A 22,527-nucleotide genomic window follows, 5' to 3' on the forward strand; every position below is an offset into this window, starting at 1 on the left:
CACTTTTAACAGTTATGGCTGTTTTTAACATGTCCTTGTTAGAAGATCCTTATTCTCTTCACAGAGCTACAGTTTTCAAGATTCCCTCAGAAGAGAGATTGATTGATAACCACTCTGGGAACTGTAGGTTTGTCAGGGCAACAGGGGTCTCTTAACAATTCTAACAACCCTTAACAAAACTCTCAAACTCAAGCTGTATGTCCAGGTTCTCTTTCCCTTTCAGGTTTACCAAAGCAAAAAGGGGAGGGGGAGCTTACCTGAAGGTGTGGGGAATCTTCAACAGCGAAAGAAACTCCATTAAACGAGGTGCTGTTGACTTTCTGCACAGCCAGAGCCAGAGAAGGGAAGCTTAAATTAATGGATTCTGCCGGGAAGCTCAATTTTAAGCCAATTCCATCCACTATTTTTATTATTCTATTAAAGTAAAAACAGGAGGTGACATGATGATGTTCCTGATGTGATAGGTTTGGAAAAAAATTAAAGCATTTAAGGAAAAGTAACTTCACTTGAATAACTTGAAAATATAGAAATGCTTTGAAAAGGTATCACTAAAACTGAGAAGTCACGGACAAGTTCAATTTTTGAGTGAAAATTAAGTATTTATTGATCAGAAGGTCCAGGTAAGTATCAACCTCTTGCATCCTATAATCAGATAACTGAGCTTTTGGGGTTTTTTATGCATCTAAAGAGGCCTTCTACTCATCCATGGCCACATAGTGGCCACATGTGTTTGTGCATGGAAGGGCTGTAACTCAGTGGTAGACCATTGGCTTAGTATGCAGAAGGTCCGAGGTTCAATCTCTAGCAACTCAAAGTAGGACTGGGTGTATCTCTAGTCTCACATCCTGAAGAGCCAGTGTCAATCAGTGTAGACACTTTTGAGCAAGATGGACAAATGATCTCACTTGGTATGTGACCCTTCTCTCCCCTGCAGCAGCAGCAAAATGTAAAAGCAGGGGGAGGATGGTAGTCTGGGCCAACTCTAAGGGTAAGGGGGTGATTTCTGTGGGTGTGGTGGGTGAGAGAAGCAAACAGGGGCAGCAACCCCTTGTCTGTGAGATACACACACACACATGGCTGATTATGTTAGAATCGCACACAACAGACAAGCCTTATCAAAATAAGAAAAATGTATAGGACACTTACCTTTTAGACAATGGAGATATATGTTTTGCGGAAATATTTAGAAGAAAATCAACAGTGTTTAACATTGCTTTTGCAAGCACAGGTGATATTGTTTGTGCAGTCAAATTGTGCTCCAGTTCAGAAACTATGTTCTCGAAATCGGTACTGTTGGCAATGTTGGTCTTGTTGTGGAACACTGGTTCTGAAAGAGATGGAAAAACACAGTATGTAATCCAAAGCTGAAAACAATAAAATCAACCGTTAAATTCACATCACACTAAACCAAAGTTTTGAGTACGCATTCATACTGTTTTCTTCCTGTGTGGCTAAGAGGGAGAATATGGAAGATTTATCTTCCACTTTTCATTAACCACAGTTCATTGCAGTGCCCAACCGCAGAATCACGATTAGTTGTAAGAAGTAAGCTTAAGAAACAACCGCTTTGTTTTGAGATGAACCATAGTATATTAACCACGGTTTGTCAAACCGTTTGACATATCAAACTATGGTAATTAGAAAATAGAAGTTTTTTTGGGGGGTGTAGAAGTCGAAGGATCACCATGGCTCATTCCTGCTCATGCATGTCATGCTAAACTATAAACTATAAAGATATCTTAACGCTACTATTGAAATGGAACTGTTTTTTCTTTCCCTTCAAGAATTGCTTCAATAAACAAATAAGCTGTCGTGGAATATATATATTTAATGTAAGATATCTTCATATTCAATTCCAGTGACTTAAAAGATCTTATGACATAGACTGAACAGAACTTTTAAAAATTCCTAATCTTATCTTTGGTAAATGTCAGTGAGTATGATGTATCAGGGGAAAGTCCCAGGCCATCATCACCCTTTGGCTAAAATGGTCAAAGCACTATGGTGAGTGTGCTTCACTCCCCTCCTACCATGAAGGTTCAGCATGCAACATGTGTCAGTTTCATGAATTAGAACAGCTGAATAAGTGCATCCAGTTCTTTTAAGCTTACATTTGCAAACATATTCCAGGTTTCAGCATTATTTATGACAACCCTTTGAATTCCTTCCCTTGACTTACACTAGGATGCAACTGACACATGCAACACTGGAATAGTTGCGGCCAGGGATGCAAGTCACTAAAACAAGTGGCCACACCACAACAAGAGAGATGGAATGGAAAATCCTGTCCTTACCTGGTGGTATAAGGCAAGGTGAAGGGGGACAGAGGTTGCTGCAGCCAGTAGCATACACGTACATGATTGCTTGACAAGACAGCTGCCCCTGCAGATGTCAGCAACCTATGCCCACATTGGAGCAATTGTCCACTCAGCAATTGTGCATTGGCACAGTGTCGGCTCACATCAACCTCTGCTCCAGGTGCTGCAACGTACTGACTGGATTTCTATCGCCACACTAGCAAACCACCTACTAGTCACTACTACATGGTAAGCTATTGAGAATTCAGCTTGCCAATTGGAGGAAGCTCCATAAAGATGCATTTCTAGTCTCACACCACACCACAAAGTGCATGTGTAACCCATGTCTAGTAACAACAGAACTTCACTATGCATTTAAAAATAAGGCTTACCTTTGCTGACTGTTCTTGGACTTTCCTCTGTTTCAGTAGTGGAAAGAATATCCAAAGTAGTGGTCATGGCAGCTGAAGTGGCTGGGGAAACTGCTACTGTAGGTTTGGAAGTAGTCTGAAGTACTGCATCCATTGTGGAATGCACTGTTGTAAAGACTGGATTAGTTGTTTCAAAAGGAGGAAGAACTGCACTGGTAGGAGTTGTAGAAGGAAGCACAACGCTGTTTTGTTCAGTGAGAGGAAGACCCGTATTTGCAGCAAGGTCATTTGTTGTAAGCTCAGTCAAAGATGGAGGTGAAACAATGGTTGGCTTAGTCAAAGGTGGAGGCGAAGTGGTCGTTGATTCAGAGGAAGGATACCCATGCAGAGTCACAACATCAGAAGGCATAGTGGAAGGAGTAACAGGTAAAATGGATGTGTCAGGAGATCTAGGGCTTGTGCAAGGAAGTGCTCCATAAATACCACTACAGGAAGAACACAGATAAAATTATGCACAGGTATTGATATCAGTTTAACAGCAACTTGCATTCGGACAGAGATATGCAAGGTTCCAAAGAAACGCGGTAATTATTATATGGATAGATTTAAGAACAGATTTGGTTTTGCTAATATTCTTAAGGTGTTTCATGAGTCCAGAGGATTTCTTTACCAGCCACAATCATAACTCAGGTATGTTAAGGGATTTCGAATTCTGCACTAAAAAAGGTGCTAAATGTGACGTCAAGCTTATTCCACAGCCATTTAGGAGACAGTCCTTCCTAACACGGACACAGTGGTTCATAGGCAAAGTAAACACAAAGGTGAACAACAGAACAATGCTCTTTCACTTCCATAGAGCATGCACATGGTTGCAAATACAGGCAGAACCTGGACTAAGCCTTGTTTTATAGCACATTTACCATTTCAGTGGTTTTAGCTCTTCAACAGTTGAGGGACAAGAGTCAGGCCAAAAAGCTGGACAACAGCACAACTCTAGAATAACAAAAAATTAAGAATAATTAGCATTTTAATTTGTCAGTTAGATATTATTATGAAAGCAACTAAATCTTCTATAACTTCAACTATTTTTGTCAGACAGAGCAGGTGGCCAGATTTCAGGCTTATGATACCTATTGTGTTTATTAAAAGAACTCCAAGGTACAGCAACCAGAGGCAAAATAGTGACTGGGGGCAGCAACACACAGAACAAAAGACATAACATGCCTCCGTGTTCAGCTCAAGAACTTGTTTTCAGAAACAGAACTGTGTTTACACTCATCTGCACAAATCTTTGCTTTCCCCTAAACTTTCAACTGTCTAATTTTTCACTTGCAGGAGAGTCTGTTGGTCTTTTCAAACAACTGGGGATCAGAAATCCTTACAGGTCAACTGCCAATCATCAAACGGTCTACTATCAAATCTACCTTTTGCCCAACCCCAACATAAGAGTATTTTGAACATATAAAATGCAATATAATCACTCTGTCGTTCCACTTCACAAGGAAGTTCAAAAATTAGCTGTTCTGAGAACTTGCTTGAAGGGTTGAGTGGAAATTGATTAATACATATTAATAAATGAAAAAATAGATTAATTATTTAGTTGTGTGAAGAGGCTTGGGGAAAATGCAAAACACTTCTTGCTGGCTATACCTAAACAATGATCAGTAGAGAAGTTGTGTGAGTACAAAAGGAGAGTCAAGACAGTGTTCAATACTGCCTACTGTTTTTTAATGTGGCTGGGGGAAACCCAGCAAGATAGGTGGGATATAAATTTAATAATAATAATACTGCAAACTGATGTCATGAATGGCCTGCATAGGGTATAATCTACAAGCCACCGGAAATTCTGTTGTGGTATCCACATTATACACAGACCCAAACAATTTCCCTTACTTTGCTGTGTATCCTAGTAGGAAAATGAGCTCCTTTAATTGAATCCATAGGTGACCAGGGAGTACAGACCCCACCCATCGCAAATGCACCACTTCTTGTGTTGAAGGCCCTTCAAATCAGATATCATTCCACACTAAATATTGGTACTGATATAAAACAGAGACAGCTCATCCATTTATGATCTCATCCTATTATCATCCATAGATAAAAGGACTGAGGTGAGAAGGTGGTTAACATACAAACCAGAAGTAGACTTTTTGATTTTGGGGTTGTCAAACACTGTTTCTCCTTAGCCCAGTTTTACTAACAGTTCTCAGATACTTTTTTAAATCCCGTCCTTGCAAAAGGCTTAAATTCTGGAATTTAGATGAGACCTGTGCCATTGGTCATCTCAGTTCTCTAGAACAAGAGACTATTGGTTACTTACCTATTAGGCTAAGTTCTGCTTTTCCTTCCAATTTTGACAATATGCTGCTTATATCCATGTTTTTCTTCACCTTTATTGTGAAACTGCACTCTGATCTGCTACAATGTGGGGAAAAAATCTAATAAATGCTACTAGATTGAATGCCAGCATATGAATTATTTAAAGCAGTGTTCCTGCTTAATTAGTTAAATCACGTTATTCTAAACTATACAAGTGTGCACCATTATTTGGCTTGTCCTGTTAGACAAATGAGGACCAAACGTCTGTTATTACTTATTGGAGCAAATTAAACTAATTTAAAAACAAAGCAAAACCCTATTTGTAGGAACAACAAACATCAATAAGAGTTTAATTTTTCCAATATTTTCAGTATCTATGGGGATTTGAAGGTGGGTTTAGAAAATAATAATTCAAGGCTTTCCACTTGAGAGGTTAGAAGACTGAGATGGCACTCCCTTTCTCAAACATTTCGTCAGAAGTGGTTTTGCTGTTTAGAAAAGTTATTCCGGGTATAGACCCTTAAGTTGCACCCCTGTAGGCACTTTTCTGGGAGCAAGTCTTGCTGAAGCCAATAGCACTTCTGAGTTGGATAGCACTATAAAATGTCTATTAAAGCATTGAAGTGCCAGTCTTTCCACTTTTTAATATATGTGTAGCCAATAAAAGAATCACTAGGAATATAACAAACCTTTGGATTACTTCATGACACTGTATGATGGATGACTATAAAAGAACAAATTTAAAATAAATTACTTGATCATCAAGTTCAAAATTACACAAGTGTCCACAAATAAAAATAAAGATCTATAGTAATAACTGAATGCTTACTTACCTCACTTATGCTCTGAAGGGTTTGGTTGAAATCTGAAATGCTAAAAGGAAAGTTTTTGCCAGCTTAGTTAGAAATGCTATATTTGATTTTTACTAGTAAATTATTCCTGAGCCAGTTTAGTTTCCAGCAGCTCCCATCATATCCTATGCCTACAACAAAGGCTTTCAACCTTTTTGAATCTACGGTTCCCTGGACCAACTACATTCTTTCTATGGCACCCCTGTGGGGCTCAGGAGCCTAGTTATGTCAACCGTTTTCCTGCAGAGCTGACAGCCTCTCACCCTTTTTCAAACAATATCCCTTGTGGCGTGTTCCTTCAGCTTCCTCTCGTCTCCCCTCTCCCTGGGAGTCCTCCAGGCAACTGCTGCTGCCATCCCTGGTCTGAGATCCCCCCACCCCACAGAGAGGTGTCTCCCAGAGGCACCATTTGCCTGCAGAACTTATAGCCAGGGCTGCTACAACAAACAGCTGTGCAAGCCTGTGGGAGCCTTTGCTGCTGAACTACAGCTCCCATCAGCACCGGCAAGCATGGCCAATGGTCAGAAATTATGGAAGTTGTAGTTCAGCAACATCTGGAGAGCCAAAGGTTCCCCACATCTTTCCTAAACTCAAATTGTATTTGCATCCAAACCTGGTATCATAGTTTCACTAACTATGGTTAGTTTCAACAAGCCATAGTTTGAAGTTGGCTTGTTTTGAAATGGCTCATAGAGAGGTATCATGTCCCCTGTTTCACATGTAACAAACCAAGCTTAAGGGAAACTAAATGTAAGAGCTTCTGGCATCCTATAAGTAATGTGGGAAGAGGAGATAAGTGTGTAAAACATGCAAATCTGGGAGACTAAATACTCTGATGTTGCCTTAAACCATGGTTTAGAATGATGGGCGAATGCAGCCATTACTATGTGAGAGTACTCAAAATGAAATACGACCAAACATTCAGTATGATGTAAGGGACAAAAACCTAATAAAGAACTATGGAATGCTTACTTTGGTACTTTTAGTACTGGTGAAGTATCTTGCAATTGGTACTGACTGGTGCTGTCCCCAGGATATTGCTAGAGAAGAAAAAGAAAACATTAGCAAAGTATAGTCTTGTGTACATTGCTAGGATCTCATTAAAGAATACCTGACAGATATAATAACAATGTAGGTGACATGGCCCTTCACCCAGGAGGTATGTTGCTTTAAGAAACCCTGTCCCTACCCAGAAACCCTACTTTCATTATCTTGAAGAGAGCGAAATAAGTTGACCCTGAAGCTTTTACCACAACACACTGGGAGTATCTGACAAAAGCTGTTGGGGTACATTTCCTCAGGTTTTCACCTACTAAAGCTACTTCCACTGACAAAGCAAGGGGCCTAAGTATTCACACCCATGAATATGTGTTGGACCTGTCAAGTTCCAAGATTCTGTCTGACTAGATGACCCCCTGCCAAATAAGTCAATTAATATCAATCATAAAAAGAAGGTTTTTCATTATGTCCATCTCTTAATGATCAACTTTATTAGTAGCAAGCAAGAATTTCCTGCAGCCTAGGTTAATGTTCCTTCCCATTCACTGCCTACGTCATACCTGCCCAATGCCGGATTTATGCACTGTATAAGCTAAACAAGCTATAGCTTAGAACCCCACTCTCTTGGAAGCCCCCAAAAAATTTAAAGGAAAAAAACTGGATGTACATTTCCAAAATATAAGATAAAAAATAAAATAAAACAACACAAAACACTGTTGTTGTATGTAGGTTTTGTGTATGGACTGTATTTTAATATTTTGTTGGAAGCCACCCAGAGTGCCTGAGGAAACCCAGCCAGATGGGCAGGGTATAAATAATAAATTATTATTATTATAAATTACTATATAGCATATTCCTTCCAGTAGCACCTTAAAGACCAACTAAGTTAGTTCTTGGGCATGCACACGAAAGCTCATACCAAGAACTAACTTAGTTGGTCTTTAAGGTGCTACTGGAAGGAATTTTTTTTTGTTTTGACTATGGCAGACCAACACGGCTACCTATCTGTAACTGTATATAGCATATATTCAACACAAAAGCAGCGTCAATTTGCTGCTGACAAAGAACAGCTGGACATATAAATGACCCCATTACCTTCAGTAGCTTAGGGCCTCATCAAACTTAAATTCGGCTCTGTACCTGCCCACTTAATATCAAAAGTTACTCCATCAATCACACAAGCTTTTTCTAGGGGACCCTCCTGGTGGCTTTTTCCTGATACAAGCATATAATTTTCCCAATACCATCACAGGATATAATTATAATATCAAGATAGCAACCAAAATTGGATCACAGAATAGCAATTCATCAAAATGAAGAGACTTACGAGTGTTAAGTTATAGAAAGCATTAGAGCTGTTTCCCCTGGACTGAAATTTCATAGTGCCCATGTAGAAGACTGAAAAGTAAAAGTTGTCGTCATTAATAGCTTGGTTTAGAATAATTTTGACAATAGAAAGCTCATACTACCTCTGCTTGTACTTTTAAGCTTTCTTGTGCAAAAATCACTTGACCCTCTGTTCTTTTGCACAGATGCAAAATTTGGGTGTCTATTCCACACAGTCTTTGGCCACACCACAAGCCATCTTATATGAATCTGCCTGCTATATAAGATCTGAGTGAGTGGCCCTTCTCCGTGACCCACCTTGCTGAAGCAGAGTTGGGTACTGTTATGTATTGAAATTCTCACCCTGGCCACCAGGGGTATTGTGTATATAGTTTTCACTCAGGTCCACATCAGTTAATTTAGGCGGGAAACCCTGCGGTGTTGTTGTTACAATGTTGACAGCCGGCTGCCTATAAAAGCAGGCCAGCTGAGCTGTTCAGTTCAGTTCAGTTCCAACTTACTTATAAAGAACTACTTGGAGAAATCTCTGTGTCGTCTACTATGTCAACCCACTACTTAATAGGTAGGACTAGAGATAGTTATGACCACGCCCAGATTAGGTTCCAGTTCTCACTGTTTTTTGCTGGTTGTTGAAGGTTGTTGCTAATTCTGGCAAGTGTATGGGAATAATCACCATGCTTTTATGATCTTATTTTATCTGTCTTCTTGCCCTGTCTCATTTTACTATTGCTTCAAAAAGCGGCAATATTTTTAATTGCCGTGTGCCATCCAGAGTAATGTGTTTGCATTAGAATGGTAGGATATAAATTTCTATATGAATAAATTATGAAAATGAGCCTGCATCAGCCTTGGGGTGACAAAACGCTCCTTACCATTTCTTCCACACATGAGAGGAGAACACGAAAAGCTTCTGTTTCAACTTCGGAACTAAACACAGTTAAACTCTACAATTTCAGCTGAAAAAAAGCTAATCTAAAATGGAAGTAAGAGAAGGTCACTAACCTGAGTCTTGGCAGATAGATGATAAGTTGCATGCATGATTGTCTAGAATTTTAAAAAAGGGAATAAAAAGTTTAATTCGAACATTATAAGTTTATAATAACTTTCACTCATTATCCTACCTATTTCTAATGCAGCTCCTAGCATGGAATCAAAATGGGAGTGATATATTTCTGTCTTTAGAAACTGAGCGAGGGCCTACATTTAGTGGAATAAATGTGGGGACAGAATACATAGCAAAGACAGAACAGTGTGGCACAACTCTAATATATAATAGGTTTTAATTTTGATACCTTAACCAACCACAGTTGTAGAAGTTGACATAGCTGTGTTTCCAGTGTATATTGTTCTGTCCACATCTAAGGAAATTCGTGTTCTTAATAGATCCTTCCTCTGCACATACTCTACACATCATTATTATTTTGATTTTAGCAATTTAGTATAAAATAATAATTGTAACGGAATTGTACCACCCCACCCCACCCAAATCCCATTGCTGGCTTTAAAGAAGAAAAAGATGCTCATTTTATATCAAAATATGACTGTGACAGTATTTTAGCTTTTAACAAGAGGCAAGGACTATTTCTATTCAAACTAAAAGCACTGTAAAAAGTTAGCTACAGTTTACATACATTCTCTGTGCAAGCAATTCTTACCTTCAGTATTCAGAGCTTCCTCTGAAGATGCATCTAAGAATATAAAACAGAAAATCAATGCAAACTGCAAAATTAAAGAGAAAAAGTTAAAGAAGGCAAGCCTACTCTATGTCAAAAATATGAATGAAATCTTGCCTGTGGCACTGTTAGGGTAGGTGACAAAAGTGACAATGGATGAGTCTGCTGCAAATAGAGAATTTTTTGAATTAAAATTGAAAATATAGAGAAGCACAAATAATTTTTAAATAGTTTACCTTTCATTTATAAACCTAGAAATGAATGGATTAAATTATGCTTTGGGTATAACTTTGTCTACTATGTGTACGCTATAAGACAAAAGTTTGTTCCCTATCGAAAGAAATGTGAAAGCAGTTCTGTGAGCAGGAGGGAATTTTAGACTTGCTTTCCTAAAAATGCCTAGCAGTATGTCAAGCTGCTTTTGCAGCTGTGGGGGCAGTTTCAGGAGCAGTCTGTAGTAAGACACAGGGCTCTGCTTTTCGAAGATGTCAAAACTTCTGACAAGCGATTGCAGTGTCTTGTATAAGCTTAAACAGTTCTTTGGATCTTCTAGCAGTAGAAGCCTTGTTGGGCTAGCACAACAATTAGTAAAGATTTTATTAACACTCTTTTGGTTTCATCTCACCCTGAAATGCAATCTCACGTTTTGATTGCCCTACACCTTTATTCTCAAAAAATTTTTTAATGGAAAAGTGTTTTAGCAACAAAAACATGGAAATAAAATGATACCCACCACTAGGGTTATTATAGTAAATGTGTGCTGAGTTGCACATGGCCCTACCCACAACAGTTATGTCATGTCCACAAGTGCGGACAGAGCTTAGTGGGATGTATACACAAAGAAACAAAATACCCATTAGTGTGGAAAGCCAGTTGCAATATACAGTGGTACCTTGGTTTACTTTAATCCATTCCGTAAGTCCGTTTTCAAACCAAAGCGTTTTTAAACGAAGCCGTGCTTTTCCATAGCAGCGGGGGACTTAATTTACAAATGGAACACACTCAACAGGAAGTGGAACATGTTCTGCTTCCAAGGCAAAGTTCACAAACCAAAACATCTACTTCTGGGTTTGCAGCGTTCTTAATCCAAATTTGCTCATAAACTAAGGTGTTCTTAAACCAAGGTACCACTGTAAAGGCAACAGTGCTAGGGGTCATGCCTCTAGAGAAGGAGCCTTACTCTTGTGTCGGCCATCAGTGTTTCTTTATCACTTGGCAAAGATGCCTTTGTAATCTACATAAAATATTCATACTGATTATAACACTGAGAAGCTGTGATTATTGTGTGTAGCTTGAAGGCATTTTTCTTTCCAGAGCTTTTAACAGAACAAGACAAAATAACATGCAAGATAGGTAAACAAATAACATGACTTAAAATGATTTATATTCACCAATATTCATGGAATGCCTTAGAAATTAAATCATCTGAAGGAGAAATTCTTGCTAAACCTAATTATGATATACAGTACTAACTTCTTTCAAAACCATAGATCCTTCCTCTTTGTAAATCCTTGAGTAAAAGCAGCACACATTTAGCACCTAAGTATGGAAATAATTTATCTAGTTGTATAATAAAATGAGGAACATACATATCCATGTATAGGAGCAGATTTTTTAAAAGGCTAACACCAGATACAGTTTGTAATCTGTTGTAAACCGACGGGACGCCTGTTGCATCTTTCATCTTTGTTATGGTGTGTTATATTTTATAATCCCTTTCTTGAAGTAAAGTTTAAAAAACAAAAATAGACATACCTGGTGTACTTCCTGAAACTTTTCCAAATTTTGGTGAGATACGGCCAGCATTGCCTGAGTGGGAGACAGTTTAATACATTCGTTAGGCTAAATAAAAGTTTTGTTTGCCCTTCAAAACAAAACAGAATACAATTATTGTTCAGCTACTACTATCGACCACAAGATGGCAATATGAAACTATTTAACCATATTGTAACTAATGAATTTCTGTTCAAGTTTGACAGGTACAACAAACACTCCACCCTGCACCAAAAAACACCCCAACCCTCACACAGAGAGAACAGTTCAGGTACATATCATGGAATAATACATAGCAACCCAAAATTAGGTTGTGTGTTTAAAGGTAAGGTGATATTGAAGAAACACACAAAATTTGTTAAACTTTTATACATTCAAAACAAAACATTTCCGAACATTTATTCTTTCATATGCAGAAATTCATAAAATGGACTGGCATATGTATCAGTTGTTCACTCCAAACAAAGGAGTTGATTTCAAAATAAAAATTACCTACCGAAACCTAAAACACTCTGGTCTTGCTTGGACATAACTCTGCAGGATAGTTTAGTGCTAGAGGACTAGGCCTGAATAAGCCTTGGGCTCACATATTTCAGCCAACTCTGATTTGTCAGACTCATCCACCTTCAAACCATGGTTTATAATTCTAATTTGTTTGAATAAACCTATTAAAACTTAAGTATAGTTCCCAGTTTGGACATAACAATAGACCATAATTAGTTTAAATTAGTAATCAAACGTTTCCATTCTACTTTCAGCCATTACCAGGGGAAGACAAGGGATAAAAGAATGCATGGGACCAAATCTCTCTGTAGCGCTAAAATATGGTTTAGTCTTACCTCCGAACGAGGCCACTGACTACTTTGAATACATGGATGTTACAAAAATAGCTATACATGGATGTTACAAAAAAATTGCTATCTACTTAATCACTACGTTAAAAAAAAAAAAGGCCTGATGAATCAGTCCAAAGTCCCAACTAGTCCAGCAACCTATTCTCACAGCTGCCAGCCAAATACAGAGTCTTTTTTTAAAACCCAAAGAAAGATAGTAATGCAAAACCTCCATACTTCTCTCAAACCTGAAGACAGGCACACTTTTATACCTACAGTTCTAAACTCCCCGCCCCCCTCCCTTATCAGCTCTTGGTAATGAGATGTTCCTGATAATTCACTGCAAGAGTGAGGAAAAAAGAAAAGTTTGGCGATAACACAAAGCGCAATTCAGGATCTGGGTATAGGTATAATAAAGGCTCCCCCTTGTCACATGGGTCCATCAATCACAGGGATGGAATTTTTTTAAAAAAAATCCTTCCCTACGTCCCCTATGGTGATGCCTGCACAATCTCAGCACAGTCGTACCTTGGTTCTCAAACAGAATGCGTTCTGGGAGTCCGTTTGACTCCCGGAACCATTCAAAAACCTAGATGTGGCTTCCAATTGGCTGCAGGAGCGTCCTGCAGCCAATCAGAAGCTGCCAAAGCCGTGCCGGACGTTTGGCTTCTGAAAATCATTCAAAAACCGGAACACTCACTTCCAATTTTTGATCGTTTGGGAGCCGAAACGTATGAGTTCCAAGGCATTTGGCAACCAAAGTACGACCGTATTCCAGTATATTGGTTGTGCGCTCATATTTATTTATCATCATCATCTGCAGTCCAAGGGCATTCAGTGTGGCTTAAAGTTTTTTTTTTTAAAAAAACACCTCATTAATCATTTAAAAACAACAGCATCAGCACATTTAAAAAACCTAAAACACCAGCGTTTAAAACTGATCTAAAATTAACCTTAAAAGGCCAGGCAAATAAAAAAGTCTTAACCTGGCTCCAAGAAGACATTAATGTTTGTGCTATGCAGGCCTCCCTGGGGGGAGCATTCCACAACTTAATCATTGCAAAAATTGCACTGGCTGCCAATTAGCTACAGAGGTAAGTTCAAGGTGCTGGTTTGGGTGTATAATAAAGCCCTATACAGATTGGGACGAGGAAACTTGAAATATTCATCTCACGCCTTAAATATCCAGCCAATCAATGTGTTCTATACATGAGGGCTTCCTGCAGATGCCATCTTTTCAGGAAGTCTGTACTGCACAACATAAGGTGCTGTGACACCTGCCCATTGGAATTTTCTCCCCTTAAATATTAGACAGATACCACCTCTGTTGTCTTTTCAGCACCTTCTGATGACCTTCCTCTTTCCGTTTTGGAATTGTTTTTAAGATGCTTTCATTGTTTTATCACTTGTTGTTTGAGACCCTAGGCTCCTTTGGGAGGGTGGGATATAAATTTACTAAATTAATAACATATATAATAAATAAATAATGCAATACAAATTAATTAAGGGACAAAAACTTTTGTTCAGATCTGTTATACTAGCAAGGAACATGACATTTTCGACAGAAAGAGCCTAACCTCTCTCTAATATTTTCCCTCCAACATGGCTGTGAGGAACAGACTACTTTTAAAAATTAACTGCAGTTTAAGGTGTCATTTCAAACCAAAACTGTAGCTGATTTAGCCATGATTAATGAAGACAAGCAAGCTTTATAAACTATGGTTAGAAGTTGGCTTGTTTCCATTAAGCATAGTTAAGATGAACCATGGTTTGTCTGTTCATATGACACAGCAAACTGCAGCTTGCTGTGCCACATGTTGTTCAACTTGTGGTTAAAACTGAACAGGAACAGGACAGAATCAAAGTTTCTCACTTTCTTGTATTAGTTTGGACAGAAATTAGTCAAAACTAACTTGAGTGAAAAATCTGGTTTGAAGACTTAAACAAGACATCCATACACCTTTTTTTAGCATAAAGGTATTGACTATGCATGGATGAAGTAAACACTGCACAAGACCCATTTACATGTTCCACGAAGACAAGAGGGTGAGGTGCTTGAAATTACATTGTGCTCTTTCAGCAGAGTGATTTCTAGGCAGTAACTTCAGTATGAAAAATACAAACAAGGAAAAAGAAAAAGGTTAAATGATCAGAGCTCTTTCTTATGATAACATGCAGATAGAAGTAGGTATGTGAATCAGCAGGTACGGTTTCTAGAGCTGCAGCATTCTTCCTGTGATTAGTCATTCTTCTGATTATATATATATATATATATATATATATATATATATATTTCTAAATCCAGGCAAAGGGACAGGAAAACAGTACAGAGCATTTTCATTGTGGTGCACTTGCTACACAGCTGCTTGTACTAGATAAAAAAAGGAATAATTTACCATAGACAGATGACAGTCACGACTCTTACTTTCGTTTCTCCCCTTTTGTCATATTCTGGGCAGAATCATTTTACAACTCTGCATGCAGCATCAAATGGGACACAAAGCAACCCACAATGCAGTTTAACATCCTCCAGACTAGCCTCACTCAATAAGTGGGTTCAGAGCTTTGGGGTTTCACTGTCTTCACTGTCCCTGGTGCTTCTTACAGATCCAGAGGTGTCATTACTTATTACTCTGGTGTCTCAGACCTTCATCCTCAATCTTACCCACTCAGTGGTACTATACGTGCTGCATCAGGGGAGCAGGTGGCGCTGTGGTCTAAACCACTGAGCCTCTTGGGCTTGCTGATTGGAAGGTCGACAGTTTGAATCCCCGCAACGAGCTCCCATTGCTCTGTCCCAGCTTCCGCCAACCTAGCAGCTCGAAAGCACACCAGTGCAAGTAGATAAATAGGTACGGCTGCGGCAGGAAGGTAAACAGCATTTCTGTGCACTATGGCACGCGTCATGGTCCTCCGTGTGCCAGTAGTCATGCTGACCATATGACCTGGAAAGCTGTCTGTGGACAAACACCAGCTCCCTCTTCCTAAAGCAAGATGAGCGCCGTACCCCATAGCGGCCTTTGACTGGACTTAACCGTCCTTTACCTTACCTGTTGCATCTCCTATTACCATCTGTCATGGATGCTTCAGTTGAGATTTCTACATTGCAGCAGGTTGGACTAGTTGATCCCAGGGGTCCCTTCTAACTCTACGATTCCATGATTCTATAACATTGTTATGACTTTGGGGGAAGGGGAAGCCTGTAAGTGTTAAAATCTAATGAATGATTCAAATTCCTAGAATAGCCAGGCTAGCTTCTTGGTGATGGGTCGTTAAGGGAACAAAGAAAGAGGATCTGTACCAGACTGGAAGTTAGAAAGACAAAGCTGAGAATTGAGCGGTGTTAGCTAGAAGCTGGAAGAAAAGCTGCAGGCTGGGAAGCAAGAGATGTTTGATTTGTGTTCGAATCCAAGGCTGCAGCTAAGGGAGAAGCAAGGTGTTAACGCTGTGAACCCCTGCATTGTAGGCTCAGGTTGTATATATGTGTAAAGAAACCATATATCATAAAGACACCACAATCTCCGTTGTACCTCATTCCAAAGGAAATGTGAACCCTGAGTAAGTGCCTGGAACCCCTGGAATCACACGCCACTCGGAAATTGGGGTGGCGTGCAACAATATGATACAATACCACCACATTCTGTGCATTAGTTTAAAGCTTCCATTTTTGATTTACAGCTGCAATTGCATCATGCACATTTAATTGTAAGCATAATATAAGGAAAGGCAATGGCAGGCTGTAAGGGCAGCACAGAATTCTGATAATCTCAGCATTGTTTCTTTTATCAAAGTATTTAGCTGCAGAAAGATATTTTTGGAAACAGGAAGTCTGGGTCTATAAATGGGTATAGGGCTCAGAGGGAGAGGTATGTCTGAACCTCACATGGTTACATGCCCTGCCTTCATAACTTCCTGGCACACTTCCCAAAATATACAGCCCTGATGCCTATCATTTATCCATACCTCTTCTCTTGTCATCATAGCAATCTCAACTGAAAAAAGTAAGTACCTTTGTACTTTGTACAGTATCTCTGTTGATACTGCACAGGTGAACATAACTACAAAAATGTAGTAAACATCTGAAGAGATTTAATAGCAAGGCTGTATTGTGCAGAGACAGCATGTTTTATTTAGGTCCAATCCATTACATTATCCTGCACATGTACCTCCTTCCATTCTGTGTTTTCCAAAGCACCTGCATCCTTCTGAGCCTCTGCAGCACCTCTAGACTCTGAATATCACTTGCAAGGAGAGAATACACATTCCCTCCCAATTAGTGAGTCAGCTTGCAAAGTGAGTTGTTGAGCATCTGCCATACCCCTTACCCCATCTACAGCTGCCTTTCAGAGAAAAGGTTTAGTCTTTCCAATACACAACAGCACACGAAAACACAGTGAGATAGTACTGAGATAATTCAGCTAAACAATTTAAGACCGTTCCCTCCTTCTCCCTGCCCATAGTCTACCCAGTATCCCATTGTTATATACTGAGTCAAGCAGCCCTATGGTTGTGCCACCTGCCCTGCTGCCTTCACCACCAGTTTTGGTGCTGATTTCAGCTGAAATCATGCAAGATCTTTTGGTAACAACTTGGTAATATCTTTGGTAATATCTTCAGGCAAGATATTGCCTGAAATCGGCACTGATGCTGGTGCTGCTCCTCCACCAGAGGCGGATGCAGCAGGGCAAGCGGAGAAGCAGCGGCAACAGTTTGGGAACAACAGGGCAAGGAAAGGCAGCGCTTCCCATTTTGCCTCAGGTGGATGACAGTAAGACAAGACATCCCCGTAAACAGAAAAAAGGGCACAATATTACTTACCACATGGCAAAGAGTTGCTGTACAGCGCTGTTTTATTATAGACCCATTGATCCTTCCTCCAGCGGACAGTGGCGCCATCTTGGCAATTTTGAGTACGGAATACTTCTCCTTTAGGCCACATTCTGAAGAAATACAGTTCACCAACCATTCCATTTGAAGAATTTGAGGGTGTGCCAGGCTTCTGTGAGCAACCAAGTAAAAGGTGCCCACCTGCAGCAAGTGGCCGAGTTATATTTATTTTTTCATTTATTTTTTGTGTACCATTTATATATATATTCACTTGCTGCGGTTCACTTCGCCATCCTGTGCATACCTGGTACCAGGTGTCCTCATCCAGTTTCTCTTCCCAGGTTATATTTTCACCAAATAGCCAAACAGTCAATTTGCCTTGTCCTCCTGTAAGTCCAATTTCATAACAATCTGACGCTGGCAGATCGCAGTCTGGTTCTTTTTTGTAGACGAATGCCGTCCAATCGTTTTTGGGGTCATATAGTTTAAGATGAATGCAGAATGTGAAGTTCATAAGAGCAGGCACAGACGTTGCAGGTGACAAAGTCCATACTTCTTCACATGAGGTATTGAACACAGCTCTGTAATTTCCTAAGAAATTATTCTCAGCTGCAAGAAGAAAACAAACTTTTAAAATCAAATTGTACAAAAATGGTTAGTTTCTGCAGCACTTTTATGACTTCCTGTATCTGACTTTCTGAAATCTTATGACAAAGTAGCACTATGTTTCAAATTCACAGATTTCCTCATATCATCTGGGCATTCCTAGCTATCTGGCTGACATGGGAGCATAGCCCCATCCCTTTCCATACAGATAGGCAGTGCTTTTTTCTGGGGCGGGAACGCAGGGGTACACATACCCCTAAACATTTTGTGAATCTAAGTTTGGCCTCATTGAGAGGCAGTATTTCAACATGAGTAGGAAAATGAGAGTACCTACCCCCGAACATTTTTTAATAGAAAAAAGCATTGCAGATACCACATGGATAGAACCTCAGCTTCAGTTCCTTTGCACATCATCATTAACCCTTAGAAAATTACATTCACACTGGCATGGGAAGGAGTTACTGTGTAGACTTCTCCCAGGGAATTTGGGCTCTCTCATGTACAAAGCCCAGGACATCCTAGAGGCAAACTTATACCCTGGCACTAACCCCTATCTGCATTCCCAATATGCATATATTTTTTAATAATTTGAAATATGCTAAATAGTGATCTACTGAAGCAAAGAAATGGATTAGACAGATTAACTGTCATGTTTTCAAGCATGATTAAGTGCATGTAAATTACATCCAAGTGCAACACTCATGGCTGAAGCATAATTAGAACCATTTTGTGACTGAGTTACACTGCTTATATAAGAACACAATTCAAATGTGTTCCATGTATTTAAGAGACTAGATAGACATTACTTTGTGTATCTGGAATGAGAATTAGCAAGCCTCAGTCATAGCCTGTCCTCTTCACTTCACCCCATTTCTGCCAGACAGAAAGCAACATATGACCCACTTGGCAAAATGTTGGAGTTATCTGTTATCATATTTCCCTGATCTATCTGCCTCTGCAGTTATGGATACAAATATACCTGGTATTTAGGATAGATCAGGCACAGTGTTCTAGCCAACGAGAAAAGAATAGTTTCACGTTGTATATTGAAACCATAAGTAGTTTAATTAAACTGAATTTAAACATCTAAAATAATTTTTGTTCAGTTCCTTTATTATTGGTGCAAATGAAGTTCACTTCATAATCTTGCGCAAGCCATGATCCTGATTTATCTTACTTCATAGGGTCATGGTATGACAGACAGCGTACTTTGAAAAGCGCTATAGAAATGTTTGGATTGAATTATTACATACAGTGGTACCTCAGGTTACATATGCTTCAGGTTACATACGCTTCAGGTTACAGACTCCGCTAACCCAAAAATAGTGCTTCAGGTTAAGAACTTTGCTTCAGGATGAGAACAGAAATTGTGCTCCGGCGGCGCGGCGGCAGCGGGAGGCCCCATTAGCTAAAGTGGTGCTTCAGGTTAAGAACAGTTTCAGGTTAAGTACGGACCTCTGGAACGAATTAAGTATTTAACCTGAGGTACCACTGTATATCCATTTCACTGGTTGACTTCTGTCAAGATACAATTCATTCAAGACTATTGTAAAAGAAAATATAACTGACATTTTTTCCAGGGAAAAATAATGGAAAATAAAATCTTACCTTTGCCAGAAGAAGCCAGAAACAAATGCAGGAAAAAGAGAGAGAGAGAAACCTTACATTTTAATAAGATTTCATGAAATCCTGTAGCGCAGTTACGATATACTCCATGGGCAATCATCCTAGAATGCAGAAGAAAACATCTGAAAACAACTAAATACTTGGTGCTAAATACTTAGTACCTAACTAAGTCATAGTCAGAGTAGGACCACTGAACTTACATATGCTCTGAGTATGACTTAGTCATGTATGGCTCTAAATATTATCCTACATGAGAAAGATTTGCCCCCTTCACTTATGTTTGTGTTTCTCAAACTTTGTTTTGGGGTTCCCAGGAGTTTCTTCAAAGCATCTCTGTAACAATAGGCCTGCTTCCCTTGATGAATAGGCTGTTGTTATTTTCACTTGCCACATTATAGCTCATGGTCTCAGTTCATAGAGGGCACCAGTGAAGCACAACAGGTCTGTCTTAATCAGTACCAACCCAAGACACATTGATGACTGAGGCAGAGAAGCAACCACTAAAGGGGCATGGTAACAGTACTCAAAGCTGGCCAACTTATTTTGGCACCTGGTGCAAAAAGCTCTCCCCTGTGCCTATTCCTGCCCAAGATCAGCTACCTGAGTTTGCCAACCCACTCTAACTAATGGTAATGTCCACAATTTCTGCAGTGTGCTGGGTTTCCATGACGGAACATGGGGGTTCTCGACAGCTGTGGAAAGAGTTTCCCAAGATAAAAGTATGAAAACGAAGTATTTGTCTAGAACAGTGTTTCCCAACCTTTGGTCTCCAGCTGTTTTTGGATTACAATTCCCATCATCCCTGACCACTGGTCTTGCTAGCTAGGGATGATGGGAGTTGTAGTCCAAAAACAGCTGGAGACCAAAAGTTGGGAAACACCGGTCTAGAAGACTGTTAAACTAACTACATCACAACTGAAAATAGCAGAACACAATAATAAATTGTGTATTCACAGGTAATGAAATGTAGTCAGATTACCAAGAAGCAATATTCTTTCTCCTACAACTATTTTATTTAGATGACTGTAAAAGAACTTGCACACAGTTTGTCTTTAAAATTATTGGAAGTTTGCTGTATATGGCAAGGATGGAAAATGGCGATCAATTTTATTCACCAGACTAGGAGACAGGAATGTCAAGAAAATGCCTCATCCGTTTGATAAGAAATTGATATTTTTTGCACCCATTAGGTTTTAATTTTAGCTCACTGTTAATGCTATATAAGCAATGCTAATTTGTGCACTATGAATTTTTCTTCCTATGAGATTGCAGTTATAGCACAGACTGATTTACAGTATATTCTATTTAAAGGTAGGTCGTATTTCCACTTAAAAACCACATATATCTGATACAAAATCACTTTATAGCACAGAGCATTCCAGAGCTTCCTGGAAAACAAAACCAGTTCAGGAAATCCTTTGCATAAGCTGTAGAGCCCGGAATTCTTGCTCTCTAGGCTACTATCTAAAAACCATAGATAACACAAAGCTTAATAATTTATTATGATTTGTTAATATTAATAATAATATTAATAATAAATGGTAGCATACACTAGACTAACATTAGCTTGTGTCCTTGCAAATGTTGTTGGACTCCAGTTCCCATCAGCCTGAGCTGGCAGGGCAAATGGTCAAGGATAATGGGAGTTGTAGTCTAACAACCTTTGGAGGTCCACCAGTCTTGATCTAGCCAAGTGTGTCAGTTCTGACCAGCAGCAGTTCTCTATGGTTTGAGGCAGAGGTCTTTCACATAAAATGCCAGGGATTGTACTTCTCACATACAAAACAACCTGCCCCCTAAGCAATAGTCCCTTCCTTAAGTTTAATGTAGGATAGTACTCTTAATAGATCATTTAATAAGAAAATATTGAACCTGCAAAGCTCATAAAAGCATCCAAGATCATTGGAGAGCATCCATGATGAATGTTAACAAATAAATACCAGCAAAGCCCTCCCCAATAACATCCAAGATGAACAAATAGTCTGATGACAGGCAGCTTCCAACATTGCTGTGTCTAAGTTATCCTACCAATAATGAAATCTCAGGTCATGTTCTTCGTTGTTTAAGTTGGGTACATACAACATTTCATTCTAGAGTCAATGGACACTGAGTACTTGTTTTTCTAGGTTTTTTTCTGAGTACATGTTTTTTCTAGTCCACAAACAATCTAGATTTATTGAATAGTTTATTGCCCCTGAAAAGCACTTTTTGAGAACCAGGTTTCATCTGAAAACAAAAGCTCATTGCAGATTGATTCTGCATTACACCACAGTGTGTCCATTTGAAAACAAATGAAAACAGATGTAGGCAATGGGGGTGAGGATTATACACCTGCCAAATGACATTGTGGTTGGATGCATACCAAGATCACAATCATCGCTATATTCTAAATACCTCTGGGGCACATTAAGGGAGGAAAAGGTGTGGATGACTGAACCAAGAAGAGAGTTTTCAAATATGTATCAAGTAACCACACCAACCCTGGTGGATGACAGGATCTAGAATCAATCTAGATTGAAAGTAGGTTGAGGATGATCATGAACAATTACAGAAGGAGGAAAACTATATTTTTATGCTACAAATGGATTAGTGGGTATGTAGACCAAGTAACCATTGTGGAATGTGAAAATTTGTGATTCTGCACACTTATAATAACCCAAAAACAAGAGCATTGAAAGCTTACTTCCATATGCCTTTTCTGTCTTGCTTGGGAGTCACATGAGTGACAGATGGGACTTGTCAACCTAGGAAGGTAGCCCATCTAGAAGGAAAACTCAATTCCTAAACCTCTGCTGCCTTCCAGATACTCATTCAAGAGAAAGACTTCAGGAGTAAACCAAGGAAACATCTGTACACACTTGCCTTGCAGGTCATCTTTGGGAGAAGAAACGGCTAAAATGTAAACCCTGCACAGATCCCAAATGGAGTCCTTAAAATTGTTATATGTCTCCTTCCAGCAGCTCCTGCAGCCAAGCTGGTGCCAAATGTATTGCTCTGCTTTCCTT

The 22,527-nt window shown here is 39.3% G+C and overlaps 1 protein-coding gene across 7 annotated transcripts in view; it reads right to left on the reverse strand.

The window, feature by feature from the left end:
- ADGRG2 (adhesion G protein-coupled receptor G2) overlaps positions 1 to 22,527 on the reverse strand; it is a 43,345-nt gene that overhangs the window by 11,987 nt on the left and 8,831 nt on the right. For 2 of the 7 annotated variants that reach the window (XM_081909159.1, XM_081909160.1), the window contains exons 2-17: positions 19,505 to 19,623; positions 17,282 to 17,899; positions 11,613 to 11,666; positions 9,975 to 10,022; positions 9,840 to 9,872; positions 9,483 to 9,536; positions 9,187 to 9,228; positions 8,165 to 8,235; positions 6,811 to 6,878; positions 5,821 to 5,860; positions 5,677 to 5,711; positions 4,989 to 5,086; positions 3,589 to 3,661; positions 2,690 to 3,153; positions 1,147 to 1,327; positions 258 to 414 (exon numbers count right to left, since the gene is read on the reverse strand). In XM_081909159.1, coding sequence (XP_081765285.1) covers positions 258 to 414; positions 1,147 to 1,327; positions 2,690 to 3,153; positions 3,589 to 3,661; positions 4,989 to 5,086; positions 5,677 to 5,711; positions 5,821 to 5,860; positions 6,811 to 6,878; positions 8,165 to 8,235; positions 9,187 to 9,228; positions 9,483 to 9,536; positions 9,840 to 9,872; positions 9,975 to 10,022; positions 11,613 to 11,666; positions 17,282 to 17,899; positions 19,505 to 19,622 — 2,154 coding nt within the window. In that variant the 5' untranslated portion in view covers position 19,623. The remainder of the gene's footprint in view (positions 1 to 257; positions 415 to 1,146; positions 1,328 to 2,689; positions 3,154 to 3,588; positions 3,662 to 4,988; positions 5,087 to 5,676; positions 5,712 to 5,820; positions 5,861 to 6,810; positions 6,879 to 8,164; positions 8,236 to 9,186; positions 9,229 to 9,482; positions 9,537 to 9,839; positions 9,873 to 9,974; positions 10,023 to 11,612; positions 11,667 to 17,281; positions 17,900 to 19,504; positions 19,624 to 22,527) is intronic. The other 5 variants (XM_081909161.1, XM_081909165.1, XM_081909162.1 and 2 more) reach the window with 5 other exon arrangements.

Source organism: Podarcis melisellensis (genome assembly GCF_964234715.1).
Source record: "Podarcis melisellensis genome assembly, chromosome: 4".
Taxonomy (NCBI): Eukaryota; Metazoa; Chordata; class Lepidosauria; order Squamata; family Lacertidae; genus Podarcis; species Podarcis melisellensis.